Here is a 21,487-nt window from a genome sequence, read left to right as displayed (position 1 = left end):
TGACAAGTGGCGGAGCCGGGATTCGAACCCATGACCTCTGACTCCAAAGCCCGGGCTCTTTCCACTGAGCCACGCTGCTTCTCTAACCGGCGCCTCAGGGCGCTGGTTCAAATCAATAATGGACATGGGACCCTAAATATCACCGTGAATTTCATTTGGCAGTCGTTTATAATCATTTTAAATCGCGGCCCACTTTTTTGGTACAGTCGTTTTTACCAGTTGACTCGATGCCCGAGTAGTTAGACCAAGGCCTCTTCTACACTATGAGCCCATTGTTGGGTAGGAACCATTTCTATAGGTTGCCAGTGTGTACTCCCCAAGTGCTTAGCACAATGCTGTGTACACTGCAACCGCTCAGTAAATACTGTTGAATAAATATGTGGGCGAATGATGGTTTGCAAACCTCTAAACCCCTCCTGGGACCAAGCAACCAACCCACATGTCTTAAAAGTCATAGCTGACATTGAGGTCAGTAAATCAGTCATTCAATCCTACTTATTGAACACTTACTGTCTACAGAACACCGTACTAGTGGCTTGGGAGAGTACAATATGACATGGTTAGTTGACCCTTAAGGTAGAAATTTTTACTGAAAAAAAAAATTAGAAATACAGACCATCCGTCCCCTGTGTTTTACACACTACAGTGGAGGTGATGATGCTGGTGTTTGTTATGCGCTTACTATGGGCAAGCACTGTTCTAAGCGCTGGGCAGGTTACAAGGTGCTCAGGTTGTCCCACGGGGGGCTCACAGGCTTAATCCCCATTTTACAGATGAGGTAACTGAGGCACAGAGAAGTTAAGTGACTTGCCCAAAGTAACACAGCTGACAGTTGGCGAAGCCGGGATCTGAACCCGTGACCTCTGACTCCAAAGCCCGTGCTCTTTCCACCGAGCCACGCTGCTTCTTGCCCAAGGTCACCGGATCCCTCTTATTCTAAATACTTCTGATAGTCTGTCTCAATCTTTCTAATTGCATAAGAAATTAAAATTGTGATTGTGCAGGGTTGTCTTGTTAATTTAGACTACTTTCTAGACTATGAGCCCACTGTTGGGTAGGGACCGTCTCTATATGTTGCCAACTTGTATTTCCCAAGCGCTTAGTTTAGTGCCCTGCACACAGTAAGTGCTCAATAAATACGATTGAATAAATGAATGAATGACTATTAAAAAGTACTTTGTGCCCTACACTAGTGAACACTCAGTATATACCAGGGATTGATTTCCACAAAGAGCAAGTAAAATCCTCCCAAGTTTGGAGGAATTTCAGTACAAGTTCTGATAGCGTTGAGCGTTTATCGTCTGCAAGGAGTAGATTAGATTTGGATGTGAACCTGTGTGGTGGGGACCTGACTGAAGTCACTAAAATCCTGGGGCAGGGCAAGGGTGGAATCATTCACTAAGGAGCCACCTGTGGAAGCAAAAGGAGGCATTTCTCCTAGCAGGTAGTAGGACATATAGGATTCTTTATCACAGGTAGATTAAAAATTCAAGAAGGGTGTAGATCACTTCAGATACAAATAGGTGATTAGAAAAGTCGGGGGTGACCAAAGTTCATCCCCAACCTTGGGGATGTCCTGGGCTGGCACTGCTAGAGACAAAAATAGAATTTCATGTTTTTGTATTTTTTTTAAAATTTGAAAGCACAAATGTGCTTCAGTGCTTTTTCCCTAGGGGATTTTCAGGAAACAGATTTTTCATTAGGTTGTCCTTGTAAGGAGAATTTTAAAAAGACAAATAATTCCCCCTCGATTAACTACAGGTATGTCATTATGTAAAGATGTTAGGGGAAAACCTGCTCAGAATCGCTGGGTCTCTTCCAGTGGTTAAAGGTGAAATAACTTCTTTACTCATGCATACATAATCTTGCCTGTCAGTGGATGTTCCGGAACATCATCTTGTTAAATTGTCGCTTTGAAAGCAAAGCAGAGACATCTAAATATTCACAGTAATTTAAATGTAAATCTGCCCAGGTACTGTCACGCAGTTGTCAACATCGTATAGAAAAAATTTTTTTTATAAAGGTTGGTTAAATGGGATAAAAGAGATTCAGATTTCTGGTGCTTTTAGGAGGTGAATTTTAGGTTTCAGTCTCAATATCGACCCTTTCATTTTCTGGTAACTTTATAGAATGCTTAGGTCTTCTAGATTTCTCCTTTGTAAAATGATACTGATGATAGCAGTAAAACTTTATGGAAGAAATATCTACTCCAGCAGCCAGAGTGCTGGACATTATCAGAAAGGGGAAAGAAAGCAAACCAAAAGTTGGGCTTACCACCGTGTAAAACCGTAATCTCATTATGGGCAGGGAACCTTTCTACTAACTCTGGCATGTTGAAGAAAAACTTAACGGACGTGGTGATGTCAGAAATAAGTTTACTAGTACAAGAGCAGCTTGTAGCACTAGTAGAGGTGGTTGACAGACCGAGTTTCCTCTTCTAATGAAGGTCAGCTCAACTCTAAGCACTCCAGAGTTTCCTTATTACAGTTGGTACAGCATTTAAATTAATCAGAAGAGTAAAGTTCAGGATAAATGCATTAGGATAATAATAATGGTGTTTATTAAGCACTTACTATGTGCCAGGCACTAAGATACAAGCAAATTGGGTTGGACACAGTCCCTTCCACCTGGGGCTCACAGTCTTCAATCCCTGTTTTATAGATGAGGTAACTGAGGCACAGAAGAGTAAAGTGACTTGCCCAAGGTCACAGCAGACAAGGATAGGCAGCAGTAACTCCATGGGATGAGGTTTTCCCATCCAGCTTCTGCCTTAGTGGATGGAGAACAGGCCTGGGTGTCAGAAGGTCATGGGTTCTAATCCCAGCTCCGCCGCTTCTCTGTGGGTGGGACCTGGGATGTAGCACGCTCTTCTGTTTTACTAATTGTTGTGCTTCACTCTCCCGAGCTCTTCGTACGGTGCTCGACACACAGTAAACGCTTTTGATGTGCTCGAACAAAAGAACGGTGGACTTCCTTATCTGGCTTCCTGCTTTCAGCCCTGTCACAGGGGACATGGTCGAAGGTTGTAAAATCATGAAGGGTCTTGACAGTGTGATCATGAAATTTTTCACGAAATAACACAAAGACAGGGCAGCCGCTGACATTTGACAGTAGTAAATCAAGCGAAAGGAGACACTTAAGGAATTGGTTATGAGAGGATGTTGTGCAGGCTGAAGTTTTTAGGAGGTTTTAGGAGTTTGGATGAATTAATTGGTGGGATCTATAATGGGTTGAAAGGGGGAAAATTAGGAACATGCTGGATGGTAAATCCTCAGAAGAAAGGTTGTCAGAGGGTACCCGTCACCTGTCGTTCCATTGTCGGGAAACGAATGGTGGGTTGGATAGGCTGTTGGTTTGATCCAACAGGCGTCTCTCATGTTCTGTGAACTCTGTTTATCGGAGACATGGGAAACCTACCCTCGTACCACTGATTTTTTTTTCAGATTAAAGAAAACTAGTATTTGTAGCTTCATATAATATCTAGCTGATCTATGCATGTCAACTTGTGCACATGTTCAGTTATTACACATTCATTACGGGTGCAAAAATCTGTATTTCTTGACCGTCAACATCAGCTCCTGTTTTCCACTTTTCTAGCTGGAAAAAAAAATGGAAGAGTTTCCATGTTCCTATCTGTGATTACAAGGGATATTCCACTCTCCTTTAGCACATATTTTAAAGTTGAATCAATCAACCGTATTTATTGAGCACTATGTGCAGAGCACTGTATGAAGCTCTTGGGAGGGTACAATGAAACAGTTGGTAGACACATCCCTGCCCACAAGGAGCTCATAGTCTAGAGGGGGAGACAGACATTAAAGTAAATATAAATTATGGTTATGTAGGTGAGTGCTGAGGGTGGGGTTCAAATCCAAGGGCAAATGTGACTAGGAAGAGAGGGAGTAGGGGTAATGCAGGTTTAGTTGAGGAAGGCCTTGGATTTTAAAAAGGCTTTGAAGGCTGGAGGAAGTGACGGACTGTCAGATATGAAAAGGGACGTGGTCAAGGGGTCAGCGGCAAGATAGATAGATGGAGGTATAGTCGTAGTACCTACCAGTACAGTAGAGGAGCCAAGTGGATGGTCTGGGTGGTAGTAGGAAGTCAGCAAGGTAAGTTAGGAGAGGGTGAATTGATTGAATGCTTTAAGGGTGATGGGACGGAGCTTCTCTTTATGGCGGTGGATAGGCAACCACTGGAGGTTCTTGTGGAGTGGGGAATCATGGACCCAACCGTTTTGTAGAAAAGTAACCCGGGAAACAAGAGTGAAGAATGGAATGGAGCTGGGACGCCGGGAGGTCAGCAAGGAGGCTGATGCAGTAATCGAGGCGGGCTAGAATAAAAGCCTGCATCAACAATTCTAGCCCGCCTCGATGGGGAGCAGTTTGAAGGGACTGAAAAGGGTTGGATTTTAGCCGTGGTGCAATTGTAGAACCTTCAGGATTTGGAAGGCAAGTTGGCTATGTGGGTTGAATTCATTCGATCGTATTTATTGAGCGCTTACCGTGTGCAGAGCACTGTACTAAGCGCTTGGAAAATACAATTCGGCAACAGATAGAGACGGTCCCTACCGAACAACGGGCTTACAGTCTAGAAGGGAGAGGGGGCAGAGAAACAGATGAGAGAGGGGAGAGAGAAAGAGATGAGAGAGGAGGGAGAGAGATTCTTGTCTGCTCTCTGACCCAAGGCAAATCGCCTCACTTCTCTGAGCCTGTTACCCCATCCGCAAAATGGGGATGAAGACTGTAAGCCCCATGCGGGACAGGGACTGTGTCCAACCCAATTTGCTTGTATCCACCCCAGCGCCTAGTACAGTGCCAGGCACATAATAAGCACTTAACAAATGCAATAAATATTACTATTACTATTAAATCACTTCACTTCTTTATGACTCAGTTACCTCATCTGTAAAATGGGGATTGAGACTGAGCCCCATGTGGGACAGGGACCGTGGCCAGTCCGATTTGTTTGCTTCCAGTGCTTAGAACAGTGCCTGCCACATAGTAAGCCCTTAACGAATACCACAATTATTATTTTTGAACCTGGCTCTCGTGCCAACCAGAATCACACTCTTTGCTTCCAGACCTGGCCGCCTCTTGGGGCTCAGGAGCTGTTGGGATCCCTGAAGCTCATTCATTCCATCATATTTATTAAATGCTTACTGTGTGCAGAGCAGCGTGGCTCACTGGAAAGAGTCCGGGCTTTGGAGTCAGCGGTCATGGGTTCCAATCCTGGCTCGGCCACTTGTCAGCTGTGTGACTTTGGGCAAGTCACTTCACTTCTCTAGGCCTCAGTTACCTCATCTGTAAAATGGGGATTAAGACTGTGAGCCCCCCTGTGGGACAACCTGATTACCTTGTATGCCCCCCAGCATTTAGGACAGTGCTTCGCACATAGTAAGTGCTTAACAAATATTATTATTATTACTACTAAACACTTGGGAGGGAACAGTACAACCATAAACAGTGACATTCCCTGCCCACAACGACCTCACAGCCCAGAGTGGGGGAGACGGACATCAATACATATGGGAAAGTGTTCGCAGCAAGTCGTAATGGATAGAGCAAGGGCCCGCAAGTCAGCAGGTCATGGGTTCTAATACCGGCTCCGCCACTTGTCTGCTGTGTGATCCTGGGCAAGTCACTTCTCTCTGCCTCACCGTAATATATTTTAGTGGGCCCATTGTGGAAGACATTGTCTGAAGGGCACTCAACCTGCATGATTAACCATCTCAAGCCCAACAGTTAAAACACAGCGATATGCTAATATATATATATATATTATATATATATATTAAATATATATGAAGAAAATAATGCCCTCCTAGCTCACTGGAATGTTGAGAATAATAAAATTCTGTAAAATGAACACTTCGCAATTGTGAGGTCCGAGAATAACTCTGCTAGCAATTGCATTAGTTGAGTAGTCAGAATGTACAGTTGTTAAGCAGGTTGGAACTGAAGTGCTCACATTCTCTTTTTGGAAAGAGTAGCTTATTTACTTTTCTGGTTGGAGTTGACTGAATTGAGGGACAAGTGGCACTTATTTTCAGGCACTCCTTGCTCTCCACTGTGAATATTCTTGCTGAACAGAAAAAGGTATAAGATTTCCGTGTTTGCCAATAATATTTCTCCTGTTTGGCAAGAGCACATTTTCTTCTAAAAGCTTTGTACAAGTCATAATTTACTTAACTGAAACCCAGAAACAATCATGATTTTGCAGGTCTAGGTAGAGGATTGCAGGAAAATTTATTTGCCTACTGATAAGCTATTTTCTCACCTGGGTTTCACTTAGCTAGTGATTTCTGTTCCTCTTTGCCTGGGGGACAAGTGACCCCTTAAAGGCAAATTATTTTCTCCCGTTCTATTTATCATGGTAGTGATGGCTCTTTTTGGCAGAAATAGAAATGAACATTTCATTTTCATGGGACAATTTAGTATATTATTTGGAACCTTTTGTAATGAGCTTGAATGGAATATATGTGGAACTGTTTATTCAGACTTTTCTTTCCTATTCTTTTTTTTCTGCAGGAATCAAGTCCTGGAAATGTTTGATCATGCTTATGGTAATTATATGGTAAGAGAAACACTTACCTTTATGACTGTCTGACCTAGATGAGCTTTAACTTTAAAGGGTTTCTGATAGATTAAAAAAGGTAATCAGATTTGTCATTGAAAAAAAATCAAAGAAAATGAGAATCAAATGTAGTGTAACCCAGTAAAGTGTGAAATACTTTAATTTTTCTATCCACTGTATTCATTGGGGAAAAAAATTATAATCTATATTCAGATCAAAATTTGCAACAGTTATCTCTTTCATATTATTGCCATTTACACAAACTGTCTATCACAAAATGTTTCATGTATAAGGAAGAGAGAAAGAAGCAAGCGAGCAAGCAGCGTGGTTTAGTGGAAGGAATATGGGCCTGAGAGTCAGAGGTCCTGGGTTCTAATTCTGACTCCACTAATTGTCTGCTGCATGACCTTGGACAAGTCACTTAACTTCACTGTGCCTCAGTTACCTCATCGTAAAATGGGGATTAAAACTGTAAGCCCCATGTGGGACATGGGCTGTGTCCAACCTGATTAAAGTGTATCTACTCCCAGGCCTTAATCAGTGCTTGGCACATAGTAAGCACTTAACAGATACCATCAAAAAATAAAGCCTTTCGAGTTGATTTTTGAGTCCTGTTATTAATGAACCACTAACCACAGTAGGACCAAAGCATTACTATTGTGATGAATGTGTTTGCCTTTGTATGTACTGTGAGGTCATTCATGCATTTATGTGTTTAGATTAAGTATATATTTCCTTTTTATTAGTTTTCCTTCCTCCTCAACTGCTGCACTCATTGAGGGCCCTTAGAAGACTGTCATGCAAATAGAGATGGAGTCTCCCTTCCGGAAGAATTGAGAGAACCTGTGCCGAGGGATTGATTTTGGTATTAGTGGCCTGTAGAGTGCCACCGCCACTCTCTCATCCCTCCCCTTGGGGTTCTGCTGGGGTACGGAGTGCAGCAGGCAAGGGTGCAGCACTCCGTAAAGTGCACGTGAGGTTACCACCCACATTAGCCAGCCTTGGGGGGCTTAACCGGAACTAGAAACCGGGGTGCCAGATTCCCTGAGTGGTGCTCTTTTCCACTGGACCATGCAAACAGTAAGATTACAATAAACATTTTTGGTATGGGTTTTTAGTTTACATATCAAAGTTAGTTTATTGGTTTAATGAAATTTATTTCAATAATCAACCATTCAGTTCTTTCTTTTCCTTTTTTACATACGTACACACATACACACTACTGGATTTTTGCCTTAGGTAGTTCTTTTCCATCATTCCCCTCTACTAGGGCTCCTTCTGTTTTCACCAATTTCTCCCTTGCTTCTCTCCTCTGGGCCTTTCCCCCTTCGTTTTCCTACCGTTCTCCCCATCCCTCCCTTTTTTTTTTCTTTTTGGTTCTGAGCTTCATTCCTTCCTTCTTTAATCCCCTCCTCCTGGTTCCCCCAGCACTTAGTACAGGACTCTGAACCCAGTAAGTGCTTAATAAATACTACTACTACTACCACACCTAATAAATACTATTACTACTACTCTTGTCCTCCCCTCCATGGATTGGTAGCATTCTCTCTCATCTCTTCCTCCTAGTCTCCTCCAACTCCCAACCCTGGGCCTTTGGTGGTACTCTTTGGTACTTCCCTCCTGTCTCTCCCATCCCTGGTCACCCCGGACAACTCCAGCTCCTTGCTTCTGGCTGCTACTTCTTGTGGCAGGTACCCATTCATTCAGTCATATTTATTGAGCACTTACTGTGTGCAGAGCTCTCTACTGAGCACTTGGGAAAGTACAGTGCAACAAAAAAACAATAAGCAATGACATTCCCTACCCACAACGAGCTCACAGTCCAGCAGGCCCTGGGCATGAGGACTCAGATGTGCAACCCCCCTCCTGATTATTCCATAAGGAAGTGGATGTCCAGAATCCCCCTTGCCAGGAGATGCCCAGAACCCCCCTCCTACTTCCTTTTGCCCCTCCCCTGCCTCTTTCCTCCTGATTGTCATTCCTCTCCTTTTGGTCTTTCTCCCTTCTCTCAAAATTATAGACAGACAGACGCATGCGCATGCACACACATGCACAACCCCCCCCCCCCCCCCCCCCCCCCCACCACGAAGCACAGTCCTGTCCCTGCATAAAAACCTATCTGCAGCATCAGGAGATAAGTGTGGAAGCACTACCGAACTCCACTGACAGTAGTCGGGCAGTTCAACAGTTTTCATACTTCCTCCTGGTGCTAGGATTTTTGGGTATGTTTGTGAGTTGGGACAGGGTTGTGCTTGAAATTGAGTATTTTGGATTTTACCTGTGGTAAAGAAGCTAGATGGCAAGCTGTCGTGGGCAGGAGTCACATCTTTTTGTTTCATACCCTCCCAACGGCTTAATACAGTGCTGAGCTCACAGATGGCACTCAATAAATACAATTGCTTGAAGAGGAAAAAAGGGGTCTTGGCAGCTTTAGAGTAAGGTGTCCAAATGGGAGGGGAAGAGGCCGAATTCATTTTCTACCTTAACCTCAAAAGCTGGGAGATCTCAACCAATTTTGAGATTTGGAAATGAGGTAGATGTTGACACACTCATGCAGTTATCCATGCTTTATGAATGGAGTTAATAGAATTCATTTTTCTGATGAAATGCCTGAAAACCAGGGAAGGTTTTTTCAGGTCTTGCGTAATTGCACTTCGGCCATCACGTCCACTCTCGGGTGTACCTTGGGATGGTCTGAACACTTGAGGCCAAGTTTATTTAGCAGACTGGTCCCAAAGGCTATTGAGAATTGAACTTCTTAGCCATGTTTATCATGGCATCGTTCCCCCACCTAATCTGACCCTGCCCACATAATCAACACAGTTTAATTACTACACTAGTGTGTCAGAACCACTCAGTTGGAACTAGAGTAGCTGTGCCACTACTGGAGCAAACAGTGTGTCATGACTGAGTTTAAAAAAGTTTGACTAGTAGAATGTAGTCTAACCCAGTAGAATTGACCAGTTTCAAATTTGACTTAACAAGCATAACTTAAAGCAACAACATGAAGTGAACTTTGTCCTTTCATCCAGTGGAACAGTTAACTTCACTGCATGCTTCCAGACAGAAGTAATTGTACATTAGCCCGATAATGCTATAGTGTGTATTTTGTAGGGCTCTACTGCAGTGAGGTCAATATTTGCTCTCCTGAAAATTAGTTCATGATGTTTAAGGCTAGTGATAAAAAATTTTGAACAAAAAGCAGCAGTATGTAATGACCTGTTTTTTAAAGTCACACACCAAACGATTGAGAGGAAACTTTGTCATATTTTTCCAAACAAATGAAAAAGCCCATTTCATAACAGGTACTTAATATTTGGAAATTCAGTAAAAAAAAAGAGCAGAACCAATTTAAGTCTTTGGTATATAGATTGTTTTCCAGCAGTATTTTCCAGAAATCTTTGCTGGATTGTTTTGTTGTAATCCAGTAGCAAAACAAAAGTTCAGCAGTTCTTTCTCAATGTTTGTTCACCCATCTTCAAAAAAAAATTCGATAATCCTGACAAATTTAATATTTCTAGTGTCTTCTGGGTCTTGCAACTCTGCACTTTTCACAGCTTTCAGTATTAAGAAATAGCACTTAAACATTACAGGTTCTATTAATCTTTATATCTCCTTTGTTAGTGGAAGTAGGAGATGTCTGAGGAAACAGTGGTTCTGTTTGCTGTATACTTAGAAACTTCCCTTTCAGACTATTAAATTTTAGATGAAATGTATTGTAATATTCTTGAGTAGTTTTTTCAGCAAAGATTGTTTTTTGGGGTGTCTATTAAAAGTCTTGTTTATGTTCTTCCTACAGTTTACTTAACTTTCGGTTTTCATAAGTTGCACCTGCACGACGTGGCAAACCGTTTTCTCCAGAGAGCATTTGGCTGTTATTGTCAATTTAAGTTTTTGCTTTAACCCTATAATCTTAAAATTAATAAAAATGGTTCCTTTTGTCTTAGGAATATTCTATGTGAAGTGAATGAAGCTTGCCTTTCCATTTTGTTATACCCAAATAATCAAAATGACTAAGGTATCAAGAGATTTAATCAATCACTCCGTGGTATTTATTGAGCACTTATTATGTACGAAGCACTAAGGAGAGTACTGTACAACAGAATTAGCAGGGCACCTACAGAAGGTGACCCAGACAGTGTCACATATGTATCGCTCTTTGGTTGAATTTGAGCAAATTCAAACCCATTGAGATGGGTTTTTGAAATTGCTTTGAGTTAACGTTCCAAGGCAAAAGTTATATTTCTGTAGTGTGTTATTCACAGTAAATTTAGAAACAATGTGGGACTTTGACTTACATTTTATTCCGAACTCCTTAATCAGCAGAGTTTACGTCAGTAGGAAAAGTAAACACTTTTGCTCTGTCACATTTAAAGGGCTGAAATTACTTAATTCTTTTCTTTATGCCTAGTAATAGGTTAATTTAGAAAGAAGTAATGCTTCAGATAGCTTCGGTGTTTAATGGCATCAGAGGATATTTACTTGCCACGTAGTCTATGGAAGTAAAGTAGTCACACTATCCTGAAGGAGAAGATTGTGGTTTCAGCCTTGTTCCTGGCAGCAAGAAAACAAATAATTTCACAGCTGGCTTGAGAACCAGCTGTTTGTATTAGGTGGCTATTTCTATTAATACTTTCTGTAATGTGGTTAAGTTAAGGGTTTAAATTTCATACTTGGAGGATTGGCTTGGCTCTTCTAGCCCTGGGCTCATTTTACTCAGAACAGTCTGCAAACAGATGATGATTTGAGAAGCAGCATTGGCCTGAGAGCCTGAAGGATCTCAGTTCTAATCCTGGCTCCTCTACTTGTCTGCTGTGTGACCTCGGGGAAGTCACTTCACTTCTCTGGGCCTCAGTTACCACACCTGTAAAATGGGGATTAGGGCTCTGAGCCCAGTGTGGGATATGGACTGTCTCCAATCAGATCGTATCTACCCCAGCGCTTAGTTCAGTGCCTGGCACATAATAAACCCTTAACAAATACCAACACACACACAAAAACAATTACTTCTTTTCCATTTTCACAATGCTTCTGTCACCTAGGCATCATTTGCAATTTTTGTTTTAAAATTTCATATCCCTTTCCCTTATGGGATAATTTTGTTCCCTATCTGAGTGTGTGGGAGACTGAATAATTAGGTCCAGGGAAGCAGCATGGGCATGTAGAAAGTGCTCTAGGCTTGGGATTCAGGAGAACTGGGTTCTAGTGTGAGCTCTGTGATTTTGAACAACTGAGACCACAGGCAAGTCATTTAACTTTCTTGGGGCTTAGTTTCCTCATTTGTAAAATAGGAAGAATAACTCCTCACCTACCAGGGCAGTCATGAGGATTAATGAGATGATTGATGTGAAACTGCTGTATCACGGTATTTGAGCGCTAACTATGTGCAGCTCACTGTACTAAATGCTTGGGAGAGTACAATACAACAAAGTCAGGAAACACGTTCTGTATCCACAATGAGCTTACAGTCTAGAGGAGGAGACTTTCTATAACATCATACATTTATAATGTATAATTTATAGATTTATACATAGGTGCTGTGGAGCTGAGGGTAGGGTGAATACCAAATGCTCAAAGGTCACAGATCCAACTGCACAGACGATGCATAAGGGAGAGGGACCCAGGAAAAGAGGGCTTAATTAGGGAAGGCCCCTTGGAAGCGGTGTGACCTTCTTAAGGCTTTGGAGGTAGGAAAAGTGTGGTCTGGCATATATGGAACAGGGAGGGAGTTCCAGGCCAGTGAGAGAATGTGGGAAAAAGGTCAGTGGTTCGATAGAGGAGATTGGGGCACAGGGAGCAAGCTGACGCGAGAGGAGCGAAGCGTGCGGGCTGGTCTGGAGTAGATCAGTGAGGTAAGGTAGGAAGGGGCGAACTGGTAAAGTGCTTTAGAGAAGCAGCGTGGCTCAGTGGAAGGAGCCTGGGCTTTGGAGTCAGAGGTGATGGGTTCAAAACCCGGCTCTGCCAGTTGTCAGCTGTGTGACTTTGGGCAAGTCATTTAACTTCTCTGTGCCTGTTACCTCATCTGGAAAATGGGGATTAAGACTGTGAGCCCCCCGTGGGACAACCTGATCACCTTGTAACCTCCCCAGCGCTCAGAACAGTGCTTTGCAAATAGTAAGGGCTTAATAAATGCTATCATTATTATTATTATTTAAAGCCCATGGTAAGGAGTCTCTCTTTGCTGCAGAGGTGGATGGGCAATCCCTGGAAGTATTGGAGGAGTGGGGAGATATGGACTGAACTTTTTTTTTAGAATAATGATCTGGGCAGCCGAGCGGAGTAGGGACTGGAGTGGGAGAGACAGGAGGGAGGGAAGTCAGCGAGGAGGCAAGTGCAGCAGTCTAGTGGGATAGGACAAATGCTTTAGGAAAAATGAAAGCACTTAAGTTCAAGCTATTATTTATGAACCTTCTGAGTGTTGCAGTGCACCACCACATCAAGAGACCTGTGAGGGAAAATTCTCTGCTTTGACGTCATCCAAGTTCAAGTGATGAGCTCAGTGGGCCATTTCTGTAAAGATCACCTAGGGGAACTATGCTTTTACAGTGAGACAACCAGTTTTGTTATAAGATGAGGTGGATGTTTCAAAGCTGACAATCTGTCAGGGGCGTCTTTGAGAGCACCCTCTAGAGAGCCTCCAGCCAGTGGTTGGTGACAGTTAGTCTGATGGTTTTGACTTCTTTGTCGGTGAAGATGATAATCCTCGCCAGGAGGATAAAGCAGGATTGAAGAGGAGTCCCAGTGAGCATTCTTTAGAATTTCTCCTTGTAGTTCTAGGATTTTTGTGCTGTGCACCTGGAAGCTTTTTAGATTTGCTAGTTAGATATTCAGCCAATCAATCAGTGGTATTTTTTTAGCTCTTTGTGCAGAGCACTGAATGAATGCTTTTCCACAGTACAATAGAGCAAATAAATGAGGATCCCTGTCCTCGAGGAGATTACGCTCTGGGGTGGAGAGGGGAGAGACAGACATTAAAGTATTTATAATATATACCTTCCCCAACATGTAATTATTTTAATGTCTGTCTCCCCTCCTCCTGAGTGTAAGCCTCTTGAGGGCAGGGATCATGTCTGCCTGCTGTATTGTGTTTATGTGCTGCGGGGATGGGAGCTGGGGTGAGTATCCCAAGTACTTAGGGGGTTCAGGTTCAAGTGCACAGGTGAAGCATTAGGGAGGAAAAATAGGAAAGGAAGATGAGAGACTGACTAGTCGGGGAAAGCTTCTTGGAGAGGTATTTCTTTAGTAGCCCTTTGAAAATTCTAAAATTGCTGCAGTGTCCAGCTATGAAATTAATTTACTTGTTTAAACCACATGAAATCCTTGAAAGAAAGGTTACATTAATGGTAATAAGCATTCATTATTTCAGTTTAGTACTTCCAACTTTGATAACTGTTTCAAAAAATTTCTTGTAAACATCTCTCAATTCACTGTAGAGATTTGTTTTTCTTCCATTCAACCTTCAGTTTTCCAGGTGCCTCTGAATGCAGTGTCAAGTAAAATGATTCTGTTTTGGTTAACTGCAGAATAATTGGAGTAGAGAAATTTTTTTCTGTACAGTATTTTTCTAGTCATCACTGAATGAAGTTAATCAAAAAGTGTCCTTGTTAAGAGAGGTTACTAAATGCTTTTCAAAATATATTCAGAAACTAGAAAAAATGCTAACGTTCATGTATTCCTTCGGGTATAGGATGTTGCTTATGTGTTTCAAAATTCATTAAGGGAAATAGTGCTTTTTATGGGAGCCACCGCCACTGGAAGCCAAAGGCAAGGGCTGAGTCTGATCTAATTATCTTTTGTCTACCACAGTGCTTAGGACATTGTTAATCAGTCAGTTAGTGTTATTTATTGTTATTTATTTATTGTGAGCATTGGTGGTTCAGTGGTAGAATTCTCGCCTGCCACTCGGGTTCAATTCCCAGCCAATGCAAATGCTATTTCCCCTCCTTCCTCTCCCCATCCCCCCCCCAGCCTTACCTCCTTCCCCTCCCCACAGCACCTGTATATATGTTTGTACATATTTATTACTCTATTTATTTTACTTGTACATATTTTCTATTCTATTTTATTTTGTTAATATGTTTTGTTTTGTTGTCTGTCTCCCCCTTCTAGACTGTGAGCCCACTGTTGGGTATTTATTTTATTTGTACATATTTATTCTATTTATTTTATTTTGTTAATATGTTTTGTTCTGCTGTCTGTCTCCCCCTTCTAGACTGTGAGCCCGCTGTTGGGTAGGGACCGTCTCTATATGTTGCCAACTTGTACTTCCCAAGCGCTTAGTACAGTGCTTTGTGCACAGTAAGTGCTCAATAAATATGATTGAATGAATGAATGAAATGACCGTCTCTATATATTGCCAACTTGTACTTCCCAAGCACTTAGTACAGTGCTCTGCACACAGTAAGCGCTCAATAAATACGATTGATTGAATGAACGAATATTGAGCACTTACTGTGTGCAGAGCACTGTACTAAGTGCTTGGGAAAGTCAAATACAGTGGAGTTGGTAGACATGCTCTCTGCCCACAAGAAGCGTACAGTCTAGATGGAGAGACAGACAGTAAAATACATTACAGATATGGGAAATGAGAGAATAGAGGTATGTACATAAGAGCACATATGTGCTTCGGTAGTAATCCACTCAAATCCTTTTTGGCTTTTTTTTTTTTTTTGAAGGAACATGCTTACCCAGCTGATGAACTCATGCCTTTAACCTGCCGTGGCCGAGTTCGAGGTGAGGAACCAAGTCGTGGAGATGTAGACGACGCCCTGGGAAAGTGAGTATAAGCCAGCAATTCTCTTGTTTGAGAGGTCTGTCTTGAAAATTAAAATAAGTTGTACAGGATTCTAATTTTTCTATCTAATTATACTTTTGTTTCTTAGATTTTCCCTGACCCTGATTGATACCTTGGACACTCTTGTGGTAGGTTTGATCCTTCCTGAGATTTTTTTTCCTCTAAATTTATGTGGTCAGTACTTTTTCAAATGTTAAAATCTGTACTTGAATAGCAGCAAGCATGAAACAAGGATAGTCGAGTTGGTTTTGAAATTCCATCCTTTCCCAATGACTGTCTGACCTCCAGATAGTGGTCTTTCTTACAAATATCTGTTGGCAAATGAAAAGAATCTGTCAGCACTCGGTGATTAATAGTAATTTTCTATGAATTGATCCAGAATATAGAGATAGTTAAATATAAGGGTTTTTTTTTTTCGGGGGAGGGAGTTGAGTGGATGGGGTAATAAAGGATTTGTGTAACTAGTGAAATTGTCCCTTTCCGTAATGCAAATTGTAGAAGAAAAGCAACTAAAATGGTAGGAACACAGGAATTGAATAGGAATCAAAAAGATAAAACTAGGTACAAATTTATACAAGGGGAAAAGGATCCAAGAAAGGCTGGGGTAGATGCCTGCAAACTTGATCAGAGGAATAAAGGATAAGAAAGAATAGGGAAAAAGTTGAGGTACGACCACAAGAAAGAGAGGGAATGGGTGGAGTTGATAGGAGTAACAGTGGCAGCATTAAATGTGTGCCCACTTGGTGCCACCATGTCCCACCCACATCCTGTTACCCTCCTCGATGTGGTAAAACATGGAGGAAAAAAGATAAAGGTTTAATTTTAAATTATGTCTCCATAACTGAAATCTAAAGAAATAAAATTTGAGTATTCTTAGTCATTGTTTTGCTACATAACACGTATGTGCATTTGTTACCGTTGAAATAGAAGCAAGGTGTAAGAAAACATTTTGAGCCTCTAGTCTACCCAAAATACGTACTCTTAAAATATTCAAAATTTCTAGCTGCTTGTTTGCAACACATCACCATTGCTTTTCCTGTCCATAAATCAAGATTTAAGTTTTACAGAGGTGATTATGTACATTTTCTCTTCTGGATTCTCCCTGGATTCTACAGAAGAATTAGAACTATGCAGTTACTGATCTAGGGTGGTCCAAAGAATGTACCGGGCCCCCGTACTAAGGGCCATTATCCCAGGAACCCTTTCTCCCCACCCCTCAGCTTTTCTCATTATGAAAAGACACTATGTCTGGTCCAAGTTCTTGTGATTCCTGGTGATGGATTTCATTTCTTAAATCTTAAAGATTTCCTCTGAAATAATTGGAAAATATTGTTCCTTAGTTTTTCCAAGGTTGGGAATATTGAATTTAAGTGTGTCAGGAGGAGCAGCATGGTCTTGTGGAAAGAACACAGGCTTCGGGCACCGACGTCTTGCCTACATTCTCTCTCAGGCCTAGAACTCCCTCCCCCTTCGTATCTGACAGTCCACCACTCTCCCCACCTTCAAAATCCTCTTTACATCACATCTCCTCCAAGATGCCTTCCTTGACCGAGCCCTTTATTTCCCCTGTCTGCCCTCCCCTCTGTCAACTATGCACTTGGCTGTGTGTCCCTTAAGCACTTCAATACCCCAGCTCCACAATTCATGTGTAAATATTCTACTAATTCCCGTATTTGTAATCTATTTTAATGTCTCTCTAATGTAGGCGGGAATCAAATCAACCAATTCTGTTATATTGTGCTTTCTCAAGTCCTTAGTACAGTGCCCAGGCGCAGGAAGTGCTCAGTAAATACCACTGATTGATCAGGCGAGTCAGAAGACCTGGGTTTTAATCACAGCTCTTTCACTTGCCTGCTGTTTGTCCGACGTCGGGCAAGTCACTTAACTTCTGTGCCTCCACTTCATCTTCTGTAAAAAAGAGATTTCTCCTCCTTATTTAGACTGTGAGCATCATGGCGGGACTGGGCCCAACTGGATTATCTTGTATCTACCCCAGTATTTAGTACAGTGTTTGGCACATAGTAAATGCTTAACAAGTACTATTATTATTAGTAGTAGTAGTATATATTCATTTATGCGCCGTCTTTAACTTAAGTGCACATACAACCTTCCGCCTTCCCTTTGGTGCCGTAACAATGCATTAAAATAGCATTGGTGATGTCAGTTTCTTTAGTTTACTGAGTTGGACGTGGTTTCATTTAGACAGTTTGTAGTACTCTTAATGAGAGTTGCACTGTTATGATTCCAAATTCCGTCATTAAACCTGAGATTACTATGAAATCAGCAGTAGGACTGTGGACAGAGCAATCAAAATACAAACAGGGAGGATGAGTAGAGAGTGACACTAGAAATAAACACCGCGAGTAATAACTGGGTTAAAAGATTGTATAAAACTAATCACCAGTGAAATGCCCTACAAGGCAACCCTGTGAATTGCAGTTAGTGCTTTCTTGGATATCAGCAGATACCTTAGGTGTCATACTTCTGCTATCCTCATATTTTTGGTCCACCTGGACGATATCAGTGATCCTTTTAGGAGTTGGGGGAAGGAAGGAGATTTGGAAGGGAAGCCCCTTTTTCCAGCAGCATTTCTGGGGAAGGAGCCGGGGCGAGAGACTGGCAACTATTCACATTGGGGGCTGGGCAAGTGCTGCATGTCTACTCCCCTGGAAAAGAAACATTTGACTCTGGTTTTTCTCGCTCCACTGTTTTCTTGGGCGGCCATTACTCTAAGGAGCAGTCTCGGCCCCATTGAAGGTGCTGTGTTTTCAGTCTTATTTACAGTTCTGGTATTTCCTTTGACATTATTCTAAGTAGCAATCCTGTGCTTGATAAAAGTTAATTTTATGTCATAAATATGCTTTTTGTAGGTGTTAAACAAAACTAAGGAATTTGAAGATGCTGTAAGGAAAGTTGTAAGAGATGTTAATTTAGATAATGACATTGTCGTATCAGTCTTTGAAACAAACATCAGAGTTCTTGGGTAAGCGTAATCTATTAGAGTTGTAATTCGTTTGGTAATAAAATTAGTATCAAATTTTTTTCACTTTTTTGGTTATCAAGTAAAATTATATAATACTTAAAATATGTGTGATCGGAGAGCATGTTGTGTTGTGTACTTAGAACAGTGTTCTGCACACAGTAAGCACTCAATAAATGTGTTTGAATGAATGGAGCAGTTTGGAGCATAGGGTCCTAACCAAGTCAGTTGCTCACTCTGTCTCCCTCGAGGGCACTCGGCCCTTTGGTGCCCTGCCCCACGAGCAAGCAGGCTTCTGGAAAGATGCTGCCACTTACATGAGAGTGCTTATGGGCCCAGATTCCCTTTCTCCTCCTCCTTCTGCTGCACCTCTCTAGTGTCCCATCTAAAGGGACCATGAGGTAGTAGCAGAATGTCAGTCTGAAGGATTGACAGGGGAGAGGTTGAGAGGGGGTTCAAAGAGTACAACATCCGGCAAGGGAGCGGTGACGCCTCTGTCTTGGTCCCATGACTACTCCTGATTTTCCCCTTTTGCCTCCTCCTGTTCTCTAAAGTTCTGCTCGTTTTGCTGGGCAGAGGAGCTGGGCCCTAGGAGTCCAGGGCAGAGCTGTTGCTGATTTTCCAGATCACTCCTCAGGGGGCTAGAACTCCTTCCTACTGTTCTACTTTAGGGCCCCGGAGAGTAGCAGGGCCTCCTGTCTCTTCCGCGGCCAACAGTGGCAGGAGCCTTGGCGTCTCATTAGAGCATCTTGGGACGTGGTTGAGGCCACGCTGACGTGATTGGATACTGGTACGGGGTATTAATGTGTCTGTTTTATAGCTGGAAAACACATTTTGCTTATATTAGTTGTAAATGGTATTTTATAAGTGCTCATTATGTGCAGAGCAATGTACTAAGCCCTGCCACATCTTCCTTTTTCTCTGCTCTGGCCAGCAATGGTAACTAATTGTAGAACTCCTACATGGGGAAGCAGCGTGGCTCAGTGGAAAGAGCCCAGGCTTTGGAGTCAGAGGTCATCGGTTCAAATCCCGGCTCCGCCACTTGTCAGCTGTGTGACTTTGGGCATGTCACTTCACTTCTCTGGGCCTCAGTTCCCTCATCTGTAAAATGGGGATTAAGACTGTGAGCCCCCCGTGGGACAACCTGATGACTTTGTAAACTCCCCAGCGCTTAGAACAGTGCTTTGCACACAGTAAGCGCTTAATAAATGCCATTATTATTATTATTATTTATAACTCCTGGTCCCTTCGCTATTTGGGGAGATGTTAGGATGTCATTTTGAATGGACGACTTAAAAATGTGTCTGTGAGAAGAGGATAATGTTTGTCATTTGAATTTGCAGGGGACTTCTAGGTGGGCATTCGGTGGCAATTATGCTGAAAGACAAAGGTGAATACATGCAGTGGTACAATGATGAACTTCTGCAAATGGCAAAACAATTGGGCTATAAGCTTTTACCTGCTTTTAACACCACCAGTGGACTTCCTTATCCCAGAGTAAGTCTTTAATTCATAAAAGATGTTGAAGACTGTATAAACCTTCCCTACTGTTTTATAAGATGCTTTTTAAATGCTAGATCTTTGGTAGAAATTTCTATAACACCAGAGACAGTGTTATTACTTTAAATGATCTTAATAGTTTCAATTTCCCATTAATTTATATATAAAGAAAGCATTTAGTATTCAGTTCAAGGTAATTAACCTCTTTTTTATTCTCTCTTGCACATCACTACATTTATTAGGAAGTTGCCAACTTGGCTGCCTGTTAGCTAGTAATTTTGGCAGTATTCCCCTAGAAAATAATGTCTTTATGTTATATGGTAGAATAAGACCACCTGACTCACTTGCTTAGAAAATATATCTTTAAAAAGTCATTCCTGGTATGCACAATTTTCCCCTGTCCTTTTTGCATTTTATAGGTAAAAATGTATCTTGGGGCAGTGAACATTAGGGAGCTTCAGCTTTCTATGTACCAGTATAAAGATAGCAGGAGGAGGGAAATGGGGCTCTTGTCCCCTTGGTGTTGGTTCAGAGTTCTCTGAGAAAGATGTCATTGCCACTGTCACTGAACTTCTTTGCCTCCTCCTTTCCCATGTCATCCCATCTCCTCATCTCTCTGTTCCCTCAACTCCCCGCCCTCATGTTCTCCTCGATACCCATAATGAAAAGTTGGGACCCCTGTAGATTTTCACATTTTTTCATATCTATTGTCCATTTTCACTCAGGTAGCCTGAGTTGTTTTGACTGACTCAGCAGGACATTAATAGTACCGTTGGTTTTTCTTAAAATCTGTGTTTGGATCATGTCCTGTGGATAGAATGCTGTTGGGGAATCAGGGAAGGTGTTTTTTTGACAGCGTTCATGTGTCTGGGTAGAATACGAGGTGATGTTGGAGGAACAGATCGGGTGCTTGTGCATGGTATCTGTCAGTGTGTATTTTCTCTAATGACAGTTTTTCTTAACAGGAGCAGTTCAGGAGGGGAGCCTGTGCAGTGGAAAAATCAATCAATCCTATTTTTTGAATGCCTACTGTATAGAGAGTATGCATTGGGTGCTTGGAAGAGTGCTTGTTGTGGGCAGGGGATGTGTCTACCAACTCTTGTTATATTGAACTCTCCCAAGTGCTCAACAAATAAGTCTGATTGATATAATAGAGGTAGAAGATATGACCCCTGTTTCCCAGGGGTTTGCGATCTTAAGAGGGAGATTCACAAAGTGTACAAATAGGAGGAAGAAGTGGTCAAATAGTTGTGTGATGTAAATTGATAAATACAAAAGGGCAGCGAGGAGTTCTGAGTGTTAAAGTGCTGAGGGGATAATTGGGTGGACGCGACCTAAGGAGAAGAAAAATTAACTGATGTGGCACATTTATTAAGAGAGCAAAATTTGTGATGCAATATATTTTCCTCATGTAATTAGTGCAGCTGTTTTCTAAACTGCTGAGGAAGGAACTAGGATTCCCATGGATATACCTGTCGGTGTGTCATAAAGAGGTGTTTGGACTCTATCTTGTTTAATTTTACCATGACTGGATTTCAGAGCTCAGGGAAAAAGCCAAGAAATAGTCTTTTACCAAGTATTATTCATTCATTCAAATGTATTTATTGAGCACTTGCTATGTGCAAAGCACTGTATTAAGC

General features: G+C 41.9%; 1 protein-coding gene across 2 annotated transcripts in view; it reads left to right on the top strand.

The window, feature by feature from the left end:
• EDEM3 (ER degradation enhancing alpha-mannosidase like protein 3) overlaps positions 1 to 21,487 on the top strand; it is a 47,993-nt gene that overhangs the window by 1,790 nt on the left and 24,716 nt on the right. For both annotated transcript variants that reach the window (XM_038758502.1, XM_038758503.1), the window contains exons 2-6: positions 6,528 to 6,573; positions 15,249 to 15,349; positions 15,456 to 15,495; positions 18,238 to 18,350; positions 19,691 to 19,844. In XM_038758502.1, the coding sequence (XP_038614430.1) occupies positions 6,528 to 6,573; positions 15,249 to 15,349; positions 15,456 to 15,495; positions 18,238 to 18,350; positions 19,691 to 19,844 (454 nt within the window). The remainder of the gene's footprint in view (positions 1 to 6,527; positions 6,574 to 15,248; positions 15,350 to 15,455; positions 15,496 to 18,237; positions 18,351 to 19,690; positions 19,845 to 21,487) is intronic.

The sequence above is a fragment of the Tachyglossus aculeatus genome, chromosome 16 (genome assembly GCF_015852505.1).
Source record: "Tachyglossus aculeatus isolate mTacAcu1 chromosome 16, mTacAcu1.pri, whole genome shotgun sequence".
Taxonomy (NCBI): Eukaryota; Metazoa; Chordata; class Mammalia; order Monotremata; family Tachyglossidae; genus Tachyglossus; species Tachyglossus aculeatus.
The sequence above is the reverse complement of the archived record's forward strand: the minus strand, read 5'-3'. Positions and strand labels throughout refer to the sequence as shown.